Raw genomic sequence first — 26,494 nt, forward strand, 5'->3', positions numbered from 1 at the left:
TGGGTTTGGGGAATTAAAAAAAAATTAAATAAATAAATTAAAAACAAGGATTTTTTGCCAAAGTGGATTGATTTTGATTGCATGATATTTTGAACAAATTCAGAAAAATAGGCCTATATTTCTGACTTTTTAAAGATTTTTCAAGCTGTCAATGAATTTGTAGGGTCATTTTGTCTCTTCCAGAAAAATAAAAATTATGACCAACCAACCGTAGAACAGGTTTTTGTTTCTTTTTATGGTCAACTTGGACAATTCACAGAACTGCATTTTGAATAATGCCAGGGTAGTTGTGGTTACGGTAATTTTATATTTTGCATGAAATTGCATCCAACAAAACAGGAAGTTTAGTGGAGATCATTTCTAAGTGGTACCACAGTTTTAGTTATATTCATAGTAGGCATAAACAAAATCCAGTTTTCTTCGGACACCAGTTGCTGCTACATGCCATTACCAAGAGCTATTTCACCAACATCACCATTAAAAGCCACCAACATTGTTACTTTTATTGTCACAAAAAGTGACTCACCCATTCTCTTGTCTGTTTCAACTATCTGAATGATCAAAACATTGTAAGGGAACCCCTCAAGGTTTCTGTTATTCTACCAGGTGACTATAACCAGTCCAAGTCTGGCTGCATGCTTCAAGCCAAATACATCTAGTTTCATATTTAGTCATCCCCTCTTACTCTTGGATGGACATTCCTATTTGTTTGTGTGCATTTTGCCAACTTGTGTAATTGCTGTTTTTTAATGTGAAAGCTACAGCTTGCTTTTGAGTGTTTTTTCTCTTTTAAATGGAAATTTAGATAACCTTGTGCAAAGGAAAATGTTGAATAATTTCTTGTTGCTGAGCCATGGTTTGTATAATTTACACTTTAAATGCGGTTTTCTCACTTGATTCTTTTACTCTAGGTACATTAGTTGGTGATTTCCATGGCAACTTAAGACATTTGTATCCAAATGTTATGTGAAGGCATGAATGCATTTGACAAAGCCATAGCAGTTCAATAGTTTGTATGAATAAAGCAAATTTTGCTATAAATTCTGTTAACTTTTTCTCTATGTTTGGTGCTGAATAGATTCTGTCCAATTATGGTTCATGAAAACTATATACCGGTACATGTATAGTAGTTCCCTGAATTACATTCTCAATTTTTCTTTCAAGCATTTTCTATAAATATTCTTAGCAAAGTAGTGAGGTTTCTCATAAATATTGTTATTTCCAACATCCCTTGACTTTTTCTCCCTAAAGATTGTCCCCAACCATGATTCATCAACAAATTTTCTTTATGTCAAGGTTGTTTTCATCATCAATGTTCTTCCTGCTCATCTCCATGGCTACTTTTGCATGGTTTCCTCTAATTTAAGTCATATGAAGACGTCCTTTCATATGGAAAAGGACACTAAAGATTACCAATAGAGGGTATCCGTGTTCTGTAAGCTGCATATCCTATCAACAACTGCTATACCTTGTTTAGGACTTTCAAAAGAAGTACCTGCATGTGCAACCATGACTGTTTCAAACTAACCCGCCAAAGTCATGCAGGTAACTCTGAGGTCGTGCATTGAATTGGTTTGAATGAGGAATACTCCGGGAACCAGCGCCTTTTGTTAGAAGTGACACATGAGTGAAGTGGATAACCTCTATGATCAACAATTTGCCTTCTACGGCATTCATAAGCTTCCCTGGCTTTCTGCTATATTGAGTTTCCTCCAAGTTTTCTCATCCAAAAAGACAGGGATGTAAATGGTCCTCTGGTGCAGCAAGAACACATAATGGGGCCTAACTGTTTTGGGTTGCATATTTCTGACTTGACTGATCATGCTGATGGAACTTCTACATCACTATATCTCTGATTGAATGAGGGTGGGTTGGCAAGAGAATGTGTAAACCAATCAGACCAATTTATATTGATTTTTCTTATTCAACTTTTTTTCAGAGATAGGTTCTCATAGCTTGTCACACAAAATGAACCAACATGGCTACCAGCATATTCACATGCCTCACTATAGCTCAGAATAAGATTTGGGCATTCACTCATAAACAATGTCTGTCTGTTTGATTTTGATGGGAAAATAGGTTCTTGGTGAGACTTTTCCATTAAGTAGTAAATCAACAACCATTGTAATAACTTTGGTTGAAATACACCCATTCTAATTAGCAAATTTTATAATTTCAAAATGTAATGTGCCAAGCCAAATGTTTGCACCATGTGTGCATCCATTTATCAAAGATGCTTGGTATATAAATCTTGTACTTCATAATCACCGGTAAAAATTCACACCAAGTGTACAATGTATACGTAGGAATTAACGATGCAAACCTGTGGAAGATGGTAAGCACTGGTACGATATAGCCCGCGGTGTTAAGTAATAATGAACTCGTGCGTTTATGCAACTATGAATAAATGCCCCCACTCTGTCAGCATATCTGATGAGGCAAAAACTTGCCAAGCAATGAATAAATGTGACATGCAGACTGCAGAATCAATTCGCCTAATATAAACTAGATGTATAAATACCCTGTATAAACAAGGCGGTTCTCGAACCACGAGTCTCGCCTGCTTTCGTGACCGCCTGCTTTTGCGATTACTTTGGTAGAGGTAAATGAATTTGGCGGTTATAATCGGCTGGGCACGATTATCTGGCTGATGGTGACTGTACCCACCAAGTTTCATGCCCATGCAACAGTTTTTACTAATTTGACTTCAGATTACCCCTGGTGGACTCAAAATGACCTTCCCAAAATTTGGCTTTAAATGATGACTGTACCCACCAAGTGTCATGCCCATACGACAGTATTTACTCATTTGACCTCAGATGACCCCTGGTGACCTCGAAATGACCTTCCAAAAATTTGGCTTTAAATGTTAATTGTACCCACTAAGTTTCATGCCCATCAGACAGTTTTTACTAATTTGACCTCAAATGACCCCTGGTGACCTCAAATGACCTTCCAAAATTTGGCTTTAAATGTTGACTGCACCCACCAAATTTCATGCCCATATGACAGTTTTTACTAATTTGACCTCAGATGACCCCTGGTGACCCCGAAATGACCTTCCAAAATTTGGCTTTAAATGTTGACTGTACCCACCAAGTTTCATGCCCATCCGACAGTTTTACTAATTTGACCTCAGATGACCCCTGGTGACCTCGAAATGACCTTCCAAAATTTGGCTTTAAATGTTGACTGTACCCACCAAGTTTCATGCCCATACGACAGTTTTTACTAATTTGACCTCAGATGACCCCCGGTGACCTTGAAATGACCTTCCACAAATTTGGCTTTAAATGTTGACTGCACCCACCAAGTTTCATGCCCATACGACAGTCTTTACTAATTTGACCTCGGATGAACCCTAGATGACCTCAGTGACCTTGACCCACTAACCAATACAAACCGGTTCTGTCTCGGGTCAAGATGCACCCACCCACCAAGTTTGAGGAACGTGCAACCCCTAGTCTCCGAGAAAATAGGCGGAAGGCAAACTTTAACCAAAACTTTAACCAAATTTGTCACATCCACACACACACACATACATACACACATACGGAAAAGTGATTATATAGTCTCCTGCCTTATCAGGCGAGACAAAAACTAATTACATGAACATTTATTTGAGGAATTTTCATATTTATGGGATGTTAGCTCTAGTATAGAGCCTCTGCCACTACCAATAAATACACCAGCAATTGTGAGGTCTGATATATCCACAAGCAATCTCACTTCTCTGATGCACTGGGCAGCAGTCAGGATTATTAGCGCCTCAATGTCGGCGCTACGCGCCTCTTCATGTCGCGCCTCAGTGTCGGCGCTCTCCAGTTTGGACATCGCGATCCAAAGGAACTGATCAAGTTCTAGGGGTGTGTGTGCAACTGCATTCAAGCTGTGGAGGTGCACATTAACTGAGGAGCCTTATCGGAACTGTGGATCATCACGCTTGGAGATAGCTTCAAAAACAGTGTCTTTGAGCAACAGATCTTGGAAGAGAGGTGGTATAATAATCCAATTTTGTGATATGGATACCTCCACAGCAGTAGCAGATCCAGGTTTTTTGTAGGGGATACCCACCCTTTATTATAAGACCCAAAAAATAAAAATAGCTCCTCCGCCCCCATATATGTGACACGATCAAGAGAAATGAGTCGCATGTCGCTAATATTGATTTTGAGATATTGGCAAAGAAAGTGTTAAAATTCTTTTGTTTTATATTGTTTCAGCGATTGATAAATTGACATAACTTTGCAAAGAAAAGTCGTATCAACATGGGATTTTCAGTTTCTTATGTAAATCTCATTTTCGACAAGAGTTGACATGTGACTCATTCCCCTTGTTCATGTCACATCTGTGACTCCTCGCCACAACTGAGCCCGGATGTCGCCAATCATCATTTTTGAGATATTCAACCAAAATATTCTGCTTGAAATTAGCTTTAAAATGATGAATATCATGTCTATAGTACTTGACATTTAAGTAGTGAAAAATCAATAAAACAGTCAATAAATCCTTTCTTTCCTATTGTTTATTGTTAAGTTCGATGGAGCATATCTCAATAGTGGCACTGGCGACATCCGGGCTCAGTTGTGGCGAGGAGTCACATCTATCCTTGATTCACGGTTGCACAGTCAGTCAATATGTGTATGGATGAGCTCTGCATTTAGAATGTGTGTGTGAACCTCCATGGCTGGAAACTCTATGTCCTACTCCACACTCCATCTCTGTGTAATCAATGAATTGTAATTGTGGATGCACAAGAACTGTGGACATCCCGTTCCAGGACAGTGTGTTCTATCTAGATCCAAAACAGCATAACAATATTAGCCATCCTCTGTATATATCTGCCATATGCCCGTTTCGTTTGTCAGTCTTCTTGCACGGCAGTGTTTGTCTAGATGCATTTTGTTTTCATCAATGTATAGCTGTATCAGCTGCTATTCAAAGCCTAAAATAGCAAAGTATAACTCCAATCAAATTGACAGTGACATACTAATTCCCTGGGATTTAGCTATTTCCAAATTGCTCACACAAATTCATGCCAGTCTATATTAAAACATAACAATTGTCTGTGCACATCAATAGATATCAATCTGATCATGGATGCCAATTGTTAAAACAAACGGTGCATGAGGAATGGAACTTTACAGCAGCTTGGCAAACCAGCTATTTAAGGAAGGTGGCAAAATATTTGAACTTGGTATGAATATGGCCTACATTTAATATCATTCAATTTTTTTTTCTTTGGCATCTCATAGAACTCAGAACTTCAATTAAATGTGATTATACCTCTTGGTTTAATGTCTATTTTATGGTAAAAATATTCACCTTTTCTAAAACTGATTTGACATGTTTGAAATTGATCATTGTGTAAGTAAATAACTTGTGAATGAGCTGAGGGGGTTGCTAATAAAAAAAATTTAGAAGATCTTCCTGGTGATGCATAGACCAAACTTGGTATCATAGCCGCACAATATACACTCGATTATTTCAGTACTGATGGATAGATGAACTATAATAGCCACACTGTACCCACCCACTCTACATAGTACATATCACCTTGTTTCATGGTAAATCCAGAGGGATTCCACCACCCCCTCTTTGTAAGGTATCTTATGACATATTAGAGAGCTTGCGATTTCCAAACGTACATATCATACGCCCATGTATCTATTCAAAATCACTAACATGTGACAGGATTTTGAATAATTTCACAGGCATATGATACGTACGTTTGGAAATCACAAGCTCTCTATTATAAACTTACATCTATCAGTAAGAAAAGCCTGAATACACATAATAAGAGTGCTAACCAGTACACGCACGTGTATGTGTTGTGTAGGCCTATAATATGTAGTGTATCATATTTTGAAACCTAAAATATCACAAATTTACAGGAATTAGAGTGCTGGTTTGACAGAGCATAATAGCGTGCATGACCTTCAACTTGAGATAATTAATTGGATTATGACGTACAAATTGATAACGCTCTATTTATTTATTTATTTATTAGGTTGTAATTGGCAGCTTTTGATGGGCTCTGAACATCCCTACTACCTGTACTACTACTACAGAAATGTGGTGGAGATCAAGATACCTTTATTGTGCCTTTTATTTTTAATCTTAAACTTATTTAAGTTAAAGATGACCAAATCAACAGCCTCAATGCCTCATCCCCCATTTTCTTTCATGAAAATAGAGATTTTGGTATCAGAAGCAACTCAAGCAAGCTCATATTTTTCCTATTACCCAGGTAAAATTTAACGCCTGAGATGTTTTGTTTAGATAGTGTAAAAACGAAAATGTGGTGAACTGTGGTAACCACACCGTAAGTGTTTATACTATCATATATGGCATTGATATACACGATTTTGTTTCTAATATCAAAACCACTGGAGCAATAACTCAAAATTGGGAAACATAATTATTTTAACGGTAGGACCCAATGTGAGATAGAAAACATAAAAGATTGGACCACATGCTTTAATCAAATAAATAAGCACTGATGCTCCAAGATGGAAGTCATTGTGAGAATTATCAGTTTTGTAAAAATGTCTTCATGCTTTAGAAAAGCTATTTATTGGAATCTTTTGAAGATTTGAACTTCCAACTTTCCAACACACCTAATCCTATTTGTACTGAATTTATTTGTTCAATGTATTTTGAAATCATAATTAGCAATTGGTTCCACAACTTTTAGTTTCATATAAATCAAACCAAGATATTTCCATTATATTTCTTGGTTAGTCAGACTTGTCATAAAATTACCCTTGAGTTTTGCATCTATTTTACACTCCCTTGTTCCAAGATTATATTCTTGCATACATAGCACGACAGCGTTTGTACCGCACTGACCCCTGATATTTGATAACTTATTCTCCAGCTTGGAGGATGGCAACACAATTCCTTATTAAACATTCTACTGCTGTTTGCAATCAAAATAACCACAATTCAATATTCAAAAACATGTTTTGAACATCCAATGTGATCAGCATCACATTGAAGCAAAAACTGAAATGCATTCTATTGACGATGCAGCAATATTGCAAATGTTAGGGTTATCTTCTACTGATAGCATCTGTTCTTTGCTCAGTTTACTTTTATACTCATTGTTGATGGTTAAAATGAAGTAAAATCATTGAATCATTGTGCTGAGTTTTTACCTTTTTCTATCACACTTGCTTGAGAATTTTACCCAACAGGCTTTGCAAATTCAACATGTATCAATTGAGGATTTCAGTATTTGGTTTCTCAAAGATGTTAGAAATCAATTTTTTCTGATTTTCTTGACTAACTTAATTGAGAAGTTATGAAATAAATCCTTCCACCCAGCATTTTATTTGATCTCATTTCTATTTTCTTTCTTTTTAATCAAATGTGTTACACTTTGGTTGGAAATTAATTGTCCAACAAACCTTGCAAATTTAAGATGTGTATACATTGACGCAGCAATCAATATGTGTGCATTCCCAATAGTGACACAATGTCTGTATTTCTTAAATGGACACTGACGACACAATCAATAGTAAATGGATAAATAAGACGACACAGGCAACACTTGCTGTAATCATAGGGAATAGAATAAGGGAACCAAAAAAAAAGTATCAAATCGTCACAGGATGAACTGGCCAAATATAACTTAACAGATATTTACAGAAAAGCCGAGACCATAGTGTGTCATTCACACCCATATTAATGCCCATATGTTGCAAGTCTGAGCATTAAATAATTGTATATGTGTATATGTCTATGTAATAGGTATGAGTCTGTATATGCATAGATTCATCATGTATAAAATATACCTAGGAAAATCAAGTACGGACATGCAGTGAGAATGGCAGGCATTAAATTGTGTGCCTGCCTACCGCCTGGCTGCGTGCTAGTGTTTACGTTTGCAACGTGATGGCACAGTTTACCTTGACGCATGGGTTTTCGTGCCCTCTGTGTTTATGTCTGTGTTGACGAACACTGATGAGACAGTGTACAATTATCAATATCACACAGATAGATCATTTTCTCTGTTTGTACTGAAACATCTAGCTACAAAACAAAGATCCACATTTGGAATTAAATACATAATATTTGCACAATTAATTTCTACCCTAATTACAGTTATATATTATTAGTACTTAAATATTTACGCAGGTGCATTTTTCTCTCAAATCAATTAAAGAACATCACATGGCAGACATCATTTGTGAGACTCGCATGACTATGGTCTCAAGAAGACGTCAGCTGTCTACTTCTTAGATCAAAATCATCTTCAAAATTAGAAAATTGGGATGTACATGAAGGAACATTGAGGTCTATCTTACCAATAATACTGAAGTATTTTTCATTGCATGTAAGGTTTAATGGGCTGAACTTTCTTAATTAGCATTGGATGAATTATTTTTCTTTTGGTATCTTTTAAACAAATAGTTATATAATGCTATTATGTCCACCAAATATCTCCTCAGGTTAATGATAAAGTAGAAATAGACTTATTTCATTTGAAATCTACACTTCCCCTGTGGTGGATTTATCTAAAGTCTCCACAATAGGAGTGTAGGTGTCAATGTTAACTTCCATTTGAAATACTAGTACTCACTTCATATGTGGAAGACAGACATAATAGAGGGGGAGTATGGGTTTCAAAATAATTAACCTTATTTATTAGGTTGTAATTGGCAGCTTTTGCTTGAGAATTTTACCCAACAGGCTTTGCAAATTCAACATGTATCAATTGAGGATTTCAGTATTTGGTTTCTCAAAGATGTTAGAAATCAATTTTTTCTGATTTTCTTGACTAACTTAATTGAGAAGTTATGAAATAAATCCTTCCACCCAGCATTTTATTTGATCTCATTTCTATTTTCTTTCTTTTTAATCAAATGTGTTACACTTTGGTTGGAAATTAATTGTCCAACAAACCTTGCAAATTTAAGATGTGTATACATTGACGCAGCAATCAATATGTGTGCATTCCCAATAGTGACACAATGTCTGTATTTCTTAAATGGACACTGACGCATACACAATCAATAGTAAATGGATAAATAAGACGACACAGGCAACACTTGCTGTAATCATAGGGAATAGAATAAGGGAACCAAAAAAAAGTATCAAATCGTCACAGGATGAACTGGCCAAATATAACTTAACAGATATTTACAGAAAAGCCGAGACCATAGTGTGTCATTCACACCCATATTAATGCCCATATGTTGCAAGTCTGAGCATTAAATAATTGTATATGTGTATATGTCTATGTAATAGGTATGAGTCTGTATATGCATAGATTCATCATGTATAAAATATACCTAGGAAAATCAAGTACGGACATGCAGTGAGAATGGCAGGCATTAAATTGTGTGCCTGCCTACCGCCTGGCTGCGTGCAAGTGTTTACGTTTGCAACGTGATGGCACAGTTTACCTTGACGCATGGGTTTTCGTGCCCTCTGTGTTTATGTCTGTGTTGATGAACACTGATGAGACAGTGTACAATTATCAATATCACACAGATAGATCATTTTCTCTGTTTGTACTGAAACATCTAGCTACAAAACAAAGATCCACATTTGGAATTAAATACATAATATTTGCACAATTAATTTCTACCCTAATTACAGTTATATATTATTAGTACTTAAATATTTACGCAGGTGCATTTTTCTCTCAAATCAATTAAAGAACATCACATGGCAGACATCATTTGTGAGACTCGCATGACTATGGTCTCAAGAAGACGTCAGCTGTCTACTTCTTAGATCAAAATCATCTTCAAAATTAGAAAATTGGGATGTACATGAAGGAACATTGAGGTCTATCTTACCAATAATACTGAAGTATTTTTCATTGCATGTAAGGTTTAATGGGCTGAACTTTCTTAATTAGCATTGGATGAATTATTTTTCTTTTGGTATCTTTTAAACAAATAGTTATATAATGCTATTATGTCCACCAAATATCTCCTCAGGTTAATGATAAAGTAGAAATAGACTTATTTCATTTGAAATCTACACTTCCCCTGTGGTGGATTTATCTAAAGTCTCCACAATAGGAGTGTAGGTGTCAATGTTAACTTCCATTTGAAATACTAGTACTCACTTCATATGTGGAAGACAGACATAATAGAGGGGGAGTATGGGTTTCAAAATAATTAACCTCTAGCCAATTCCAATTCTCGCGATTCCAAATACAGCGCGCCACCAATCAACGGCAGTGAAAATTGGCATTTCCGTGTCTGGGGTCGACATCCTTTTCATCGACCATAGCTGACCATGTTTGTGATTATTACTCTAAAAACACAATGTTTTATAGTACTTTTTGAAATTTTTTGAGATTTTCTGTGTTGAAGTGAAATATTGCAGTTTGATATTCACAGATGTCCTTTTCTAAAACCCGCAAACTTGATGTTGACACTTGGTGTTTCCTTTTTTTTTATACTAAAACCGCCCTTTTTTGTTTTTAAACTTTACGATGCTTTTCAGCCCGATACGCTGTGAGCCTAGTCAATCTGGTAGGCCTAGGCCTGTCCTTTTTAATGGAAAACGATAGGTTTTATTTTGGTTATTAGAATAAATTGTTTTAATTCTGTCTGAATTTATTGTTTGGTCAATACGATAATAATATAAAACCAACGTACTTAAGAACATCCATACTATAGGTGTTGCGCTTTTTGTTATCGGCCTACATTTTCTAAAATGGATTTTTTTTTTTTTTTGCACGGGCGCTTATATAGCGACCGCCGCTGGGATAGGCCTACAGCAAAGAAATTCAAGTAAATTTTAAAAAGATTCTTAATGTCTCATTACTTATAAACATGCATCACATTGGTTTGCCGTTTTTGTTATTATTGTAGTTGTTTGATTTGTCCTTATTTTATTTTTAGCCTAAATTTGTATTTTTAATTATATTAGGGCCTACTATCAAACATTAAAAAAATTACGATCGCAATAAAAACACTTTGTAGGCATAGCCTACCGCATAAAAATAACATTTATTTTTTGTTAATATTTCAATTTGAGACTTTAATGCATAAGTTCAACAATACCTCATAGAGTTCTAGCATTATAATAAAGATGAAGAAAGTTTCAAACTGCAAAAGAGTACATGAATTTTAAAAGATCATTATTTTAAGGCATATCAAGAAAAGATGCATAAAAAACTTCATAACTTTAGAACCAAGTATGCTAGACCTTTGGCGTTTTCAGTTTAAAATGATAGCCTATTGTACGTGTAATGTATAATAATGATTACAGTAACACAATTTTCAAAAATGCCTCCTTTGGCCCCCATGAACCAGATCGTGTCACAATTAATGTTTAAATTTGACAATTGTCATGCCCGATTTTAATATTAATTCATGTTTCTTTTTACTTTTACTTCCGCTTTCTTGCATGTCATACCATCTTTATTTCATCTTTCCCTTTAATAATTCATAACCCAAGGAAATTTACTCTTAATGTATAGGCCTAGGCCTACTCCCAAATAGCACACGTTGGTTGGAATGAGTTTCTTTTTAGTCATATTATCGGTCGGCACAACATTGAAAAATCAAAACTTTTTCGACTAAATATTCAATTGGACAATTTTAAACACCTAGGCCTAGGCCTAGGCCTATACATGTTTTTTATAAGTCAACACTGTGAAAAGAACTGAACTGTAGTGTAGCCAAACCTTTACGGCATTGTGGACTTTGACCAAATTGGAAAGGTTTACATTCGGAGGGTCGACATTTCTTGCATCATGGATCAGGCCCATGGATCAAGGACTCAACTTACAAAGTAAAGAGGTCAAATCTGGGGATGGACTTTATTGGAGGGGTGAACGCATTGTTTAGGCCTGCTTCATTTGAAGCTATTTGAGACTGAAGGGGCGAACCGTTACACCCCCCCCCCCAACACACACACACCGACTTACGGTGAAGGATATACTGTACAATAAGGAACAATTTGCAGTTGATGTTTTTGACAAAAACAAGATAACTTAACATGCTTAACAATGTAGTTTGGAGGCCATTATAGGTCTAAATGAAAATGAAAACGTGCCTATTCATACAGAAGGGTAGTCCTATACGAGCCCCCGCACCAAATTTATTGAGGGGCTGAGCCGCCAGCCCCGGTTCATAAGCCTATGTAATTTGGTTGACAGAATTGCACCACGAGAGTTTATTTTAAAAATTAACAGGTTTATTTGTTTAGTGCAAGTATATATTTTCTCCCGACATTATACATTGGGGCCAAAGTGTTTTGTTTATAGGGCTATAAGAAGGAAATGGCTTCTAAATTTACGACCTTTCGTGATCATAAAGTAGGCCTACACCATGCTACAAAGAGCGTTTCAAAACGTCACCCCGGAACGTCACACGAAAAATGCTTTAAAACAATTAATTCATATCTATTCAAGTTTGTAAAAAGGTTATAAATGTAAAACATCTAGGCCTATGGGCCTAGGTTAGGAAAAAATAATAAAAATAAAAATAAGACAAGCGTTCAAAACATTTATGAAAACCAAAAGCTTTTATCTTAATCATGTATCACGCATGGTAATAATTATGGGAAAAGATATCCAAATAAGAAATAAAAAAGGCACGAATTTGCGTTTTAGATTTAATTTCCTGTTTGAAATTGTCTTGCATCAAAAGCATTTGCTTTTATTATAGGCCTACCCAAACTCGAAAATTGACATTTTGACATCGGGTTTATAGGCCTAGATGGTCGATCAGAGACATCAACATTTTTGACATCGAGTTTTAACCGTAGATGGTTGAATAGGAATAGAGTAGGCCCTACATTTGAAATAATATTCGAAAACGTTTTAATCGTAGCCAAACAAAAATAAATGCTTTACGCTGTCCATGCTGTTAAAATATGTATTGAATATTTCGTTATTCTAAATATTGAGAATTAGACCTAGGCCTACTTTACTTAAAACAAACAAGGTTTAAAAATTGTTTTTTTTAAAAGGATATATTGGGGAAGGTGGGGCATAACGGAACACTTAACTTTGAGGATGCTCTGTGACGTCACCATAAGTAATATGACTGTAAAAAGTATATGTTCAGTTGAAGTTTGTATTTACCTTTAATATACCAGTAACCAATATAACTTGAATCTTACAATTTTTTATAAAAATGAAGAAATATTTTCAACAAAAAAAATCCGCTTTGCCCCACTATCGGGCAAACGGAACCCCTATGGGGCAAAACGGCACCCTGGGTGCAAACTTATATCAGTTGTTCCATCGGTAGGCCCTAGGCCTAGTTATATTTAGGCATATATTCAGTTACAATATTAAGTGGGCCTACCATCTCTGTGGAGTGAGTGGTTAACTTCTTATAGGCCTAGTAGGCCTATAATATGTATGACCAATATTTGATTAGAAAGAAATATTCAGTAGGCCTACCATCTCTGTGGAGTAAGTGGTTAACTTTTAATCATTAATTCTATCTGTAGGTCTAGTTATATGTCTATGTTTCAGCGAAGTGTTTACCATGTTCGAGTAGGCCCCTAGATAAGGCCTACATTTCCTTGAGTGAAGACAACTTATGTCCAATTGGCAAAACGGAACCCATCTGTGGGACAAAAGCGCCCGGGGCAAAACGGAACCCTGTTCCGTTATGCCCCGCACCTAGGGTTCCGTTTTGCCCCATACCCGATTTTTTAGAAATAGGTTGCATGCATAATACATCGTAACATATAGGCCATGCACTTAATACAGCTCATGGCTAGTACCTTCGTGTTTGCAATATACACAATTATTTGGGAATCCGATATTAATGAAGTAAAATTTCAGCGCATTAAACATCTACATATCTTACACCAGACGGGTAGTAATTTTTTGACTCGATCTTGCTCGAATGTCAGTGGATTGTTTCAGATAAAATTTTTGTTGTAAATCCTCGTAGCCATACTTGTGTTCCTCAATATAATTTACATAGGCGGCAGTATTGCCAAGGCCTATTTTTCCAGGTGGTTCCGTTTTGCCCCGGGGGTCCGTTATGCCCCACCTTCCCCTTCATGGGTTTAAGTACGTAGGCCTATCCCCAATCATATTTTTCAGTGTTTTCTTTTCTTGTAAACGAGAGCCTAAAGTATTTTCCCAAGCGCCTCGGATCGGGTTCGGAAAAGTTTGAAAATAAGGGTTTAATTGATGCCTATTATTTTGTGTGGGAAGGCCTAACACTCTGAACATTCACAGAGGTAGGCCTAAACCATGACTGTCGAAATTAACTTTAAAAAGGAGGCAGAAAAAACCCCACATTAAACAAAAATAACTGCTTTACGCTGTCCATGCTGTTAAAATATGTATTGAATACTAGTATTTCGTTATTCTAAATATTGAGAATTAGGCCTACTTTACTTAAAACAAACAAGGTTTAAAAATTGGGTTTTTTTTAAAAGGATATATGCATATGAGGGTCTAAGTAGGCCTATCCTCAATCATGTTTTTTTTTTAACAAGTATAATAGGCCTACTTACAACAAAGCTTAAAGGCCTGAAAGTGTTTTCTTTTCTTGTAAACGAGAGCCTAAAGTATTTTCCCAAGCGCCTCGGAAAGCCGGTCGATGGTTAACATCGTCGACGCGTCATGGATGTCGACTTTTACCCATGATGCTCTGCGCGAAGTAGATCAGCCAGGCGTGATCGTAGGTGGCGCGCTGTATTTGGAATCGCGTCAATTGAATAATATAATCCCTTTGTGCATGTGGAAGACTTTTCTTGGATTTTCCACAGGGAAAGTGTGGATCTCAAATAGAATAAGGCTATCAAAGTGCAGCACAATATATTATTTATTATTGTAAACACCACTATGAGCACATATGCATCTCAGGATTCAGATGGCTTGAGCATATGGCTTGAGTGTCCAATACCACTGCTAAAAAGTATCTTGGTTTGAAACTTTAAACACCTCCCTGAAAAGGCATACTTCAGGACAATATTGGTTATTTGCAAGTACAAATTACATGGTGATTCAAACTTTTATCATAAAGGTAGACCATCATAATGGTTGAAAAGAAATATGAATTCCTTCAATAGCCCTCAAACCTTCATCTATACCTCAAGAGCGGTGGCATCAATGCCGAGCTGTCACCACGGGCAGTGAGATGACACTGACGGAGTAATAAATATGAACTGATTTGATTGCCAACAATCGTATACAATCATATTCCTTGCTACTCACTACCAACATCATCAGCTAGCTTAACCTGTACTTGGAAGAAGTCTGTCGCAAGAAAACAGTTCAGGTTTCCACGAATTGCCTTGCCACATGAAAGTGGTATACATAATATTAATTACCCAAGTACCTACCATTGGATTACAGATTACATACAACTTGAAGCATTTGTATATATTCATGTGTCATTCTGCTAAGCATTATTCACTGTTCCAGTTACAGCGCCAGTGTAAACAAACAACAGTTAACAAGAAAGCAAGAACCCAATCCCCCATTATTCACAAACATCCCTTCAAGACATTTTACGCAAAACAGTAACCGAGACATAAGCAACTCTTTTGCTGATAATAATTTAAAACATTTATGCATACAATTCTTTTCCTCAGCAGAGTGTGTTCAATAAATTCATGCAGGGTTTTAGCAGTAACGTGACGCAGGTGATGCACTCTATAGCGTTTCCGTAAAAGATTTTCATAGCTACATGCAAATCTGCCAGTTATATTGCATTTATGTAGGAGGGGATCATACTAGGCACTCAAAAATCGCATGTTTACCCACATTATTAGTAAGTTCTTTCTTTTTTTTTTTCATTTTATAAAACCTGTCTGATTAAATTTACGCTGACTTTTCTCAGGAGCCAGGATTTTTGCAAAAAGAGATCTTGGGAGCCAGTGTGAGCTTAGGATTTTATTCTTTTTAAAGAAATATCGAAGTCATTATGAACCAGTTTGTCTTGTTAGTTAAGGATCTTTTTGAAGAAAATTTGCAAATTATATGCAGTAGTGTAGTTTTATAGTCTATACTCAGTCTATACTGGGGTTACTTAATTTATTTTCCATCAAATTCTTACTAATTACACAAACAAGATTGAGGGTATAGCAACTAAAAGCGAAAAGCCTTACAAATGTGTTGCACTCAACAACAACAAAATACAATCAAATATATACTAAGTACCTAACAAACCATACAAACACGACCAGATGTGCGCTGGGCCAAATATCCAAGAGAGGCAACATATGAAAGGCTCATGCCCAGGGGCTCATGCTGACTTCAAGGGAAGGGTTGGGGGACTTAGTCTTTCCTCTCCCCAACCCCTAAACTATGCCATTGCTCAAGGCCACCATTATTGCACTAGAAAAGCAGGTCTTCTTGTCATTTTGAAAGGCTGATAATGTTTGGAATGATAATCAAATTGGAATAAGCCACAATACGTATGTACCATTTTCGGAATATACACTTTCAACATAATGGAATTACTAATGGAAACAACAAAATAACATTTTGCCATTTGGCTGTCAGTCCGTCTGTTCATATTATTTTGCTTTATTACTTTTGTATACATTGCTGCTAGGTTTATGGGGTATACATGAAAGAGGTTGCTGAACTGCTCATCAGCGAGACCAAGAAAAAAATAGTGATTGTTGATGGTCATTTATCAATATCTGTCTGAGATGATAATGTCATACTGTCTTGCTAGTTATATTGGACTGAACATATCATATAGCCTAGTATGAGGGTTTCTTGTAACTGGAGCAGTGAACAAGGCATTCTGGATGTTGCTTTTTGGATTGAGCTTAAATTGCAAGACATGGCGTCTCCTGTATGAAATACATGGGGAAAATTTGATCTATTTTATACACAGCATGTTTAACATTATCTCTGGGACTATCCCATTTAAAGGAATGTTTGTTTTTAACATGTGTTTTTTTCCCAACAAACATAACAAATGCATTTGTATTTTATTTGCATTGTTCTGGTTATCCAGCACCCCATGGACGTCCACGATTGCAGGTGCGTCCACGTTTGTGAAGTGTAGCTATATGTAGGTCCAGGTTTGCAGGTAATTACAAACACAAACATACACAACCCCCTCCTTGTAAAGACCTACTACTTTTTTATAACCAGAAAACATCCGACCCCCCCCCCCCCCCACAAACCAAAATTTATTGCCTTACTGAGGACACCTACCAACCTTTTTACATATCAAGTGTAGATCCCCATCTGAAGAAACATTGACACTGGTTTATGGCAAATGACACACTGCTTTGCATCCTGGTTGATTTCAGCAACCATAGATGTACTCAGTTGCAAGTGTGTCCCCATTTAGGCCACATCAAGGTCCACAGTTGCAGATCTTTACAAAGCACACACCCACCCCACATACACACTCCATCCCACCCCACCTAGTAACTATCAACACATTCAGCGTAAGAACCACAACTGTCCATTGGACATCTTCACATGTATCTTATTTTGAATGTCAGCACTGTTTTGACCATATAAGGTAGGCTACAATTTAGGCATATGAACCCCTATGAGGATGAGTCCTCCTGTGTGATGGATTGAAAGATGTTGATGGATGATATTTCTAATCACCATGATCACTGCCTAAGAACTTGTGATTCAAATCCACTAGAAACAGGGACAAGGGGTATTAAGTTAGACAAATATAGACAACCCATCACTGAAGACTATTCAAATAGTACATGTGCTATCACAATTTAGATACTTTATGCTTATAGTTATTTAATATTACACCCACTTAGCTCAAAATTTTGAAGCTAGACATAAAATAAAATGAAACACATTGCATTTCTGGCCTTGCCTCAAGAAATCATCCTGTCTTATTTAGCATCAACTTTATGATGTAATTTGAAGGAAAAAAAGTTTGTTTTTTTTGTTTTAATTCGTCGGTCGCAACACATAGTGGCGTACGTGAAGGACAAAATATGTTTCCGATGAAAACGTTTTTGAATGATATGCTACTACTAACTGAGTCGACACTCCTCCACTGTTATCTCTAGGTGGCCCGATTCCATTTGTAATTGAAGTTTAAGGTTCAAACTATTAAACTGTATCTTTCATAGTGAACAAGGAATAACTATTATAGTATAATAGCTAGCTCTAAACCTATACGCCACTATGTGAAACGGAAAATTTTGAAAATCACTCTACGCCACTATGTGCTGCGACCGACGAATTCATTGATAAAAATTTCCTCAAGGTTTCCAAACATTTACCAGTGGTTCAGATATTCCATGTATATCAGTCTCAAATATTATCATGATTAATTTCCATTCATCATTCCATCCCATCCACTGGAATAAATATTGATTGCTCCATTATTCCTTTACCTTTGCAAACTTCACAACAAGCCCACAGCTAAAGGTCTGAATTTTAATTTTTTTAGATTATATATATCTCTATATATCCACCACAGCTGCTGTGAACTTTGAATAAAACCAATGAAATTAATAAATATTTGAATATTAATTTTACAAATTGGTACTTACACAGAATTAAAGAGATAGGCACGTCCCTGGCTGCCTTGAAAGGACTGAAAGAAAACAGAAAAGAGAAATGGTACATGATAAATATGACTGTCATGTATGTTGTGTGATATGCTTTTTATTACACAAAACACTCTTGCGTTCCTCAATATTAATATTGCTATTGCCATATAGAAGAGTGTGCTATAAAGTATTTCATTACGGCCAGCTGACGATGTGAACAAATAGCTGTTGTAGTTTTAATTCTGGCTTTTGAATATTGACCCACTTTCATCTCTCTCATCTCTCTCACTCACTCTCGACAGAGACACACAAACAACATTATTTTCCATGTTAATAAACATGTTGAACACATTTAATGTCTCAGTAAAACAGACCAATATAGATGTGTTAATCAAAATGTGGAATTCAGCTTGTCTTATCGATTTACAAAATCCATTTCCAAGATGAGTTAATACATTTCTCTCTGTGTGACAGAGGTTATCTGTGTTAGCATCTAGTATGCCCCATTCACATAAATGGATTATTTATAACTACCGGCAAAATACAGATTTTAAAGTCATACCTGATAGGCCAACCATACAAATTATGCATTATCTACATTTGGCAATGTGTTTTTTGTTTACTACTTGATTAAAACACTTCCTCTCTTTTTATGCGGATCCCTTATCAGTTTTCGTTTTTATTTTTAATTTCAATGAAAATATGAATAAAACATTAAAATACATATGTCACATCCTCCTAGAAATTCTGATAATAATGCTATTGTTCATGCCAGAAGGTTATATTGTTATGCATGGAATGGGGGTCATTTTAATTAATTAATACATATTCCATATTCCATGGAATAAAGGAAACTGTAGTCTATTGTAATAGTGGAAATTTTCACACAATTAATATTTTGTGCTTTGCCAATGAACTGTTGCACTCATTTTTAAATGTGTGATTCTAAGCTTTCTTATTTTGATCTGTACACATAAGGAATATATTTGTGTGTTGTTATTTTCACAGTAGTGCACAAATGAATGTAGCGTGAATTTTTTTATTATTATATCATTTTAGGCTATACCAAATAACTTGGGCAAGCATTGTCATTCATGTTAAATGTCCTGAAATCAATGACACTTCCTGGAAATTATTATTCCATGAATGCTATTTTCTGAACCATATGGCAATGGATAATTATTGACAAAAATCTTCTCACGGATAATAGACAAATAAGTCAGCTGAATGAATTGTACCGTACCTACATGTAATAAAAAAAATAACAGATTTTATAGGCCTAAACTTTTCATAAACTATGCTATGTGTTAAATTGTCATATATGCTGCCAACAGGCTTTATGGAGATGATGCCATTTAAACTGGGAAGTATGTATGCCTACTATATTGCACATAGTTGGCAGTTTAGGGCACACAACATTGCAAGATTCTATTTCTTAACCCAATGAGGCTAACAATATACTTTCAAGTGTTAATCCATTCTAAGAAGGTACCATATGTATTTACTTAAATAGTATGTGCAAGGAACATTTCTTCGAATTGGGTTTTCAAAAAACGTCCCATGGCTGTTCAGCGATTACGTTCAGAGTTGCTATGGTAGCCTCAATTGGCATTTACAATCTAAATTTCAAGGACTACGATTGGTGCATCGACAGTTTGAAGATATAATACAACATTACTGAGTTGGAAACCAGATAGGACACAGAATAGAATGTCTGAGAGTAAATGCTAGCGAGCGTGAGCAACGTGCCTTTCCTAGCAATTGTAAAATAACAAATTGATGATGACTACATTCATGTTTGCTAAAAGTCTAAAGTCTTTCTGTTTTTACCAATTGGTTGCTGATATGTGCAGACATTGTTTCCTGTAATTCATGCCAATTGAAGCACATGCTCTTCCTTACCAACCATGCAAGTTAATTTTAATTTTCTTTATTTGAAACTTTTTGAATTTGAAATGAATTAAATTCTGTAAAAATTTAATATTTCAAATCACCTTTGTCAGTAACTTCCGAAATTGGTTAAACATAGAAATTAGTCTCGAAAACTGGACCAAATTGCCGAAAAGTCGATTGAATGAAGAGGTCAGGTGCTAAAAACGATAACTCCAAGCCGCCTTTTTTTTTTGGTACAAAATATTTTTTACTGTTTCATGGCATGCCTTTGTTATTGCTTATTATGTAGGGGATTTCTTTGGGTGAATACATCAGTAAAAGCCCCGGGGGGGGGGGGGTCACTCCCATTGTGGCCTGTACACCATCCACGATAATCAACTTTTGAAAAGGACCCTAAACAAGGATTTAACCCTTGGCTAAATTGATACCCTAAACACAGATTTTCTTCCTTGCATCAAATTTCATACCCTAAATTTCATTTCCGCGTATTAGCAATTGCAATTTTACTACCCTTTTTTCCAATATTTCATGTTTTTGACACCCTAAACACGTTACGCGCACAGATCGTGCCTACCCACTGAAAAACTACCCTTTTACGCGTTTTCATTATCGCGGATGGTGTACAGGCCACAATGGGAGTGACCCCCGGGTAAAAGCTCATGTCCATGAAAAAGATATATTTGCACTGTTATCATGTGGTGATTGAAAATAGTAGTGAAGAAAGGTCATGTGCGTATATTGAGGGGGGCTTGGGGGGCACGAGACCCACGGGTAAAACCAGGGGGCAGCAAAAAGGAAGGGGCAACAGAAGAAAAAGGGCGGTAAACAAAGAAAAAAGGGTGGGAAAAAAATGTCAAAAATGTTTACAAATTGTATAACAAATGAAATTATACAATAAAAGAAATCTTTTTAGGTTGATAGCGCCTATTATCCTTTTTTTTTTTTTTTGCTCCTCACTTTTTCAAAAATAATATTGGGTCAACCTTTTCAGCCTGTTGGCAAAATTCACCTTTTCTCCAGCCCTTCGGGTAGGAGCGGCCTGGGTATGCCACTTAAGGCAGCACATGGTGTATGTTGCATTTGAATTCTCCCAAATGTTACTATCCACCAACAAATTTCTTTCGGACATGAATAATCAAACTATGAACACCAAATTAAACACTTCAACACAATTTTCATAAAGAAGGAAATTATCATTATGAACCGTAACCTACCAAACAAAGAATATGCATTTGTACTCATCAAACAGTTCAGCTGTTCAGTACTGGCTATTTAGTGAAATCTAACCATGATACATTACAGCCAGCTCCAGATCATCACTACATACCAGGTAACAATATCTCACATAAAAAGAGAAATAAATGCTAAGTTAACACCCTGTATAAAATGACAATTTATATGAAGGTTGTAAACTGATATTTTATTCCAGGGTAGGATGTGATGTCTTTGTGTACAATTTATGGACCATGAAACTAGCAGCTTGCAAAAGTCTGCCCTTACAAATAAAACTGTAGGACTGTAACAGTGGTTATTTTCGGGCATGTATTTTTTTTACTTTAGGAGCAGTCTATTTCAAAATATTTGCTTCCCAGATAGAAACGTAGTATCTGCTATTCTGCTATGTTGGTTACTTTGCAGATACATCATTTTGACATTCGTAACAGATTGATTAGAAGCATCCATTTTCTGCAAAGTAAATTGGCACTTTGTTCACATTTTACTTGGGGGATTGAAATATTACAATTTAGGACTTTTTGTATCTCCTCTCTTCTTTCTTGAGTACCAACTATTTGTCTCAAGGAAGAGAGCACTGTTTCTTTGTTTAAATGGAATTTCAACTTTTGACTGGCCTAAACCTGGTTGGCTAACCTAAACTAGTTGGCTAACCTAAACCTGGTTGTCATTATCAACCTACCACTGTTTGCAGTAGAAGCTTTAATTTCAGTAATGAGCAATATTGGTAACTAAATTGGTTTCACAACTACATTTTTTATTTTCATAACTTCTATTTAACAGAACAGAAGCATTTTGATTATACTGTACACAGTTCCTATTTCACATGATTCACTTGTACTGATAGAATTCTACATGATTTGGTCACAAATGAATACTAATCTTTGGGCGATGTTAAATTATTTGCACTCTAATTTACATCCTAATATAATACAATTATTTCACAAGTCTTTTTATACACCATCAGCTGTATAATGGATTTGATATGCCTATCACAGCTCTTTGTCAGCAATTACATCTACTACATGTATGCTGTCAAAATTGTGCACTGGAATGAATTCATAATACAATGTACATCCTAATTTAGACTTGGCTGCATGGCCATATCATCAGATTGATAATCTAATGAAAAGGAAGGAAAACAGAAGGATGATTTTTCACTTATTTTCTGTGGCATCTGACACAATAGTGAACAATTGATAATGGTTCAATTATACATTGCCCTATTTGTTTTAATATCAGGTTAACTTCCTCTCTTTTACATTCCTTATTCATATGTCAGTATACAATTATAATTCTTTCAATTCATATAGGCCAGCATGCTAATAATAAGCGTTTTACCCTGGCTTGAGCATCATTTGTTTGAGCCTGGTCCCATCAGGACCCAAGTGTGTCTCCAATACAGAGCAATAAAACAAAATGCAAACATTTCTCAGCACAGGGGCAGCATCCTGATTCCTCATTTTTAACCAGGTAGTGTGATGGTCACAACATGAAGCGTGATATTTTCCAAGGTGGGCGGGACTCGACTTAAATTTTAGTAGGGGTGTGGCACAGAGCGCCAAATTATTTTTGGGCAAAATAGGGGCTTCTGATATTTTCACCTATGAATTAGCTCAAACATACAAGAACAAACATTCACTGTAATATTCAGCATACATATTGGGTGTCATTACAGAACTGATTTTTGGCACAACATTTTTCATACCAGCTCATAGCAATGGGTCCACATAAATTATGTTTGTAATTTAAACTTCAGAATTGCCAAATATATATAATAGCCTTTCAGTTATGGGTCAATCATTTAATGACAAACTACTGCAGCTCCTACACAACACCAGAAGGGGTATGTCCTGTTTCGTATGCCACCATCATCCTAGGGGCACAGACACCTCTTGCTTATTATTATCTTATGAAGATGTCTGGAATAAAGTATACACTGAGGGAATGAAGTTGGCATTCAACCTCCTCGCTTAGCTACGAGCCCTGCTGAGTAGTATTGGGTTTCATACAACAAATATCATTTTACATTGCTATTTTTAACATCATAATATGTCAGACCCAGCTATGTGCAGGCATCAGATTTTGTTGTGGTATGCATATAGGACATAATATAGGACATAATGGCCTGGCTCTGTATGTCAATATACGCATGCATAAACAGCATGATGGTAATTTGTTTCCCGTTCTATTTACAGGTACCTGGGACAGCCCCTACAGCAGGGGCGGATTTAGGGGGGGGGGGCGCAGCTGGCGCGCGCCCCCTCTATTTTTTGACTAGCAAAAGGCGCCGGCCTAACTTAAAAATACAAAATATGAAAGAAATTTTAAAAATGAACAAATTCGCCATGAACAGCAAACAATGGGCCAAAACCGTTGAGTTTTCGAGGGGGTAACCCCCTTAACACCATTTTTTCGTCGTCGACCAAAAGGCGCCCCCTCTATCAAAAATTCCTGGATCCGCCGTACAGGTAAACAAAATTAATAAAATTGTGTAAAAAGTTGATATGAAATGAGAATTGTTAGCCTCAGAGTTTCCATATTTAATTTGTAGAAATATTCAGCCTTTTTTGATACCCAAAATGGTTCAAACCTGCATGATTCCCCAAACTACTCCCTATTCCAGAAAAATACAGAACTGATTTTTTGGAATTAAAAAAATATCCTGTTTTGCCAAACTGCCTAACTGGCAATAAAAGTCATATTTTAATATTTTTGCAATTTGAGGTAAAATGGTCCAAAAACATGCAATTTTGCATGTTTTCTTACAATTGCAATGACAAATTTGTAAGACTTGGCACAAGTCTAAGCATTCAAAATCTTGAGTATAGGCTAAGAGTTGGTAGCTTATAATTTTAATATTATATCTTATTTTTGCTAATTGGTTATGAAAAAGATTGGAAAATGTGTTTTCCAAAATTTAGAATGCATAACTTGAAATTAGTCTTTGTTCAAGTCTTTGGGCCTGATTGTTACAGAATAGGAAAAAGGTTGAAAAACACCCTAAAAATGCATGTTTTTGGCCCTTGTTTCCAAAAATTGATCAAATATTAAAATTTGACTTTAATTGCCAGTTAGGACTACCTAAAGGATTAGGATTAAGCTATGTTTCATTTGGCAAAACCGGATAATATTTTACATGTGTATAAGTTATAAGGTGTTTAAGGGATATCATATTTTTTCGCCATGTAACAATCCAGCAGCTCTAACCGCTGGCACAAATACTAGAAACCACTCTAGTTGTTTTTGTTTCTTCAATGTTGACCCGAATGTAAGGTACACATGAATTCATGTATTTGTCTCTGAGTGCTTGCGGTGTTTCTGTGTTAGGTGATACAACTATGTTCTGAAACATTAGCTGATATAGGAAAGGTCACACTCCTATTTGTTGTCCAGGAGAGGCCTGCATGTAGGTTGATGCCATTGATTGGGACTGTTTTAACACAAGTTAATGAGTTGACATACACCATTGTGTTGAACGAGTCCTACTCTAAAAAAAAAAATTAAAAAAATTAAATTTCTGTTTTAAGTTTTGTTTTAAGTTTTGGAAAATTGTGACAGGTTATTCAACTGCAACACACACCTTACATAAAATGAACCCCTTAAAGCATAATATTTGTTAACATGTATACATGTATCTATGATAATGGTCCAATTCCCTCTTGACACAATAAATTTGTTTCAATCTAAAAACCTAGGCTTATAGATTTCAATTATGCGCTCTTTTCCAGCTTGCTCAGTTGCTTAGAGCATAGATAGTGAAGCTTAGAGCCTCTATCTTAGTATTAAGAAGGTCATCCTTTTAAATCCGGCCAGATGCACTGCCTTTTTGTTTTATTTTTTGTTAACTTGCTAACACAATGCAAAGCATATAAACATGTACATGTGCAAAACCAGCTGAGAGAAACTCTGTCCGAGAGTATCGACACAGCACATCTCACGCCGTTAGCAGCAGGCTGTATCAATATGTAGGCCTAGGCCATATTGGTGTATGGTCTGATCATGAAGGTAGTAGATGGTCTGATCTGTTCCAACAATATTGATATCATCATCCCAGGCTCTACTTCGACCAAACAGCTGATGCGACCATCTGTATCTTGATTTCCTTCACGTGGCTATGTGGTATATGTGTCAGTAATGATAACTATCTGTGGTAGTTGACTTTAATTAATAAATAGGCCCCTTTACTAGACTTCACAGTGTTATTCTACTTTTTACTCATTGGAGCTCATGAATATACTGGTTTCACACTTTCAGCTTGGAGGTTCTATTCAGATTTGGAAGTTTGTGTGAGCCTTCATAATGAATTTATTCAGACAGGGTATTCATTTATTATAAATGCAGAAAACACACCAGGTCAACATACTACTTAAAATCAAACCAATAACATTTTCACAGCACTATAAAAGGAATTTTGCAAAACTCCTCTAAAATTTTAAGTTCTGGCCCCAAATTTAAGCTGAATTTGATAAGATCGCTTGCAAGAAATCATGCAGACTTAAGGTTTGTGTTGGGTGCAAATGCCAGGTATAATAACACATTTTAACTTCTATAGAGTTATTCGTAGTTATAATTAAGTTAATCTAACCTCATAAACTTTGCCCTTTAAATATGAAAGTAAACCTGCTGATTTTTTTATAACTTTACTGGTTTAAAAACCTGGAGAATCACACTCAGGATAGTGAGGATACATACATATTTTTTTCATAGATTTTCAAAATTCAATCTCTCCAAACTTCCTTAAGGCGACTCCTCATCACAATTCATCAGCGTGCATCAAAAGAGAGATGTACGCATCACTCATCAGCAATTCCAAGCTGGCAGCTTGGCACACTTTACATCAATTATTTCCTGATCTGAATTATGTAATATTGTTAATTAAGTCTATATATCTGGGACAAGAGTTAATTGACAA

At 36.0% G+C, this 26,494-nt stretch overlaps 1 protein-coding gene across 2 annotated transcripts in view; it reads right to left on the reverse strand.

Moving 5' to 3' along the window:
- LOC140159184 (protein yippee-like 2) overlaps nucleotides 1-26,494 on the reverse strand; it is a 95,762-nt gene that overhangs the window by 26,286 nt on the left and 42,982 nt on the right. For both annotated transcript variants that reach the window (XM_072182570.1, XM_072182578.1), the window contains exon 3: nucleotides 18,454-18,497. In XM_072182570.1, coding sequence (XP_072038671.1) covers nucleotides 18,454-18,497 — 44 coding nt within the window. The remainder of the gene's footprint in view (nucleotides 1-18,453; nucleotides 18,498-26,494) is intronic.

Source organism: Amphiura filiformis, chromosome 1 (assembly GCF_039555335.1).
Source record: "Amphiura filiformis chromosome 1, Afil_fr2py, whole genome shotgun sequence".
Classification (NCBI taxonomy): domain Eukaryota; kingdom Metazoa; phylum Echinodermata; class Ophiuroidea; order Amphilepidida; family Amphiuridae; genus Amphiura; species Amphiura filiformis.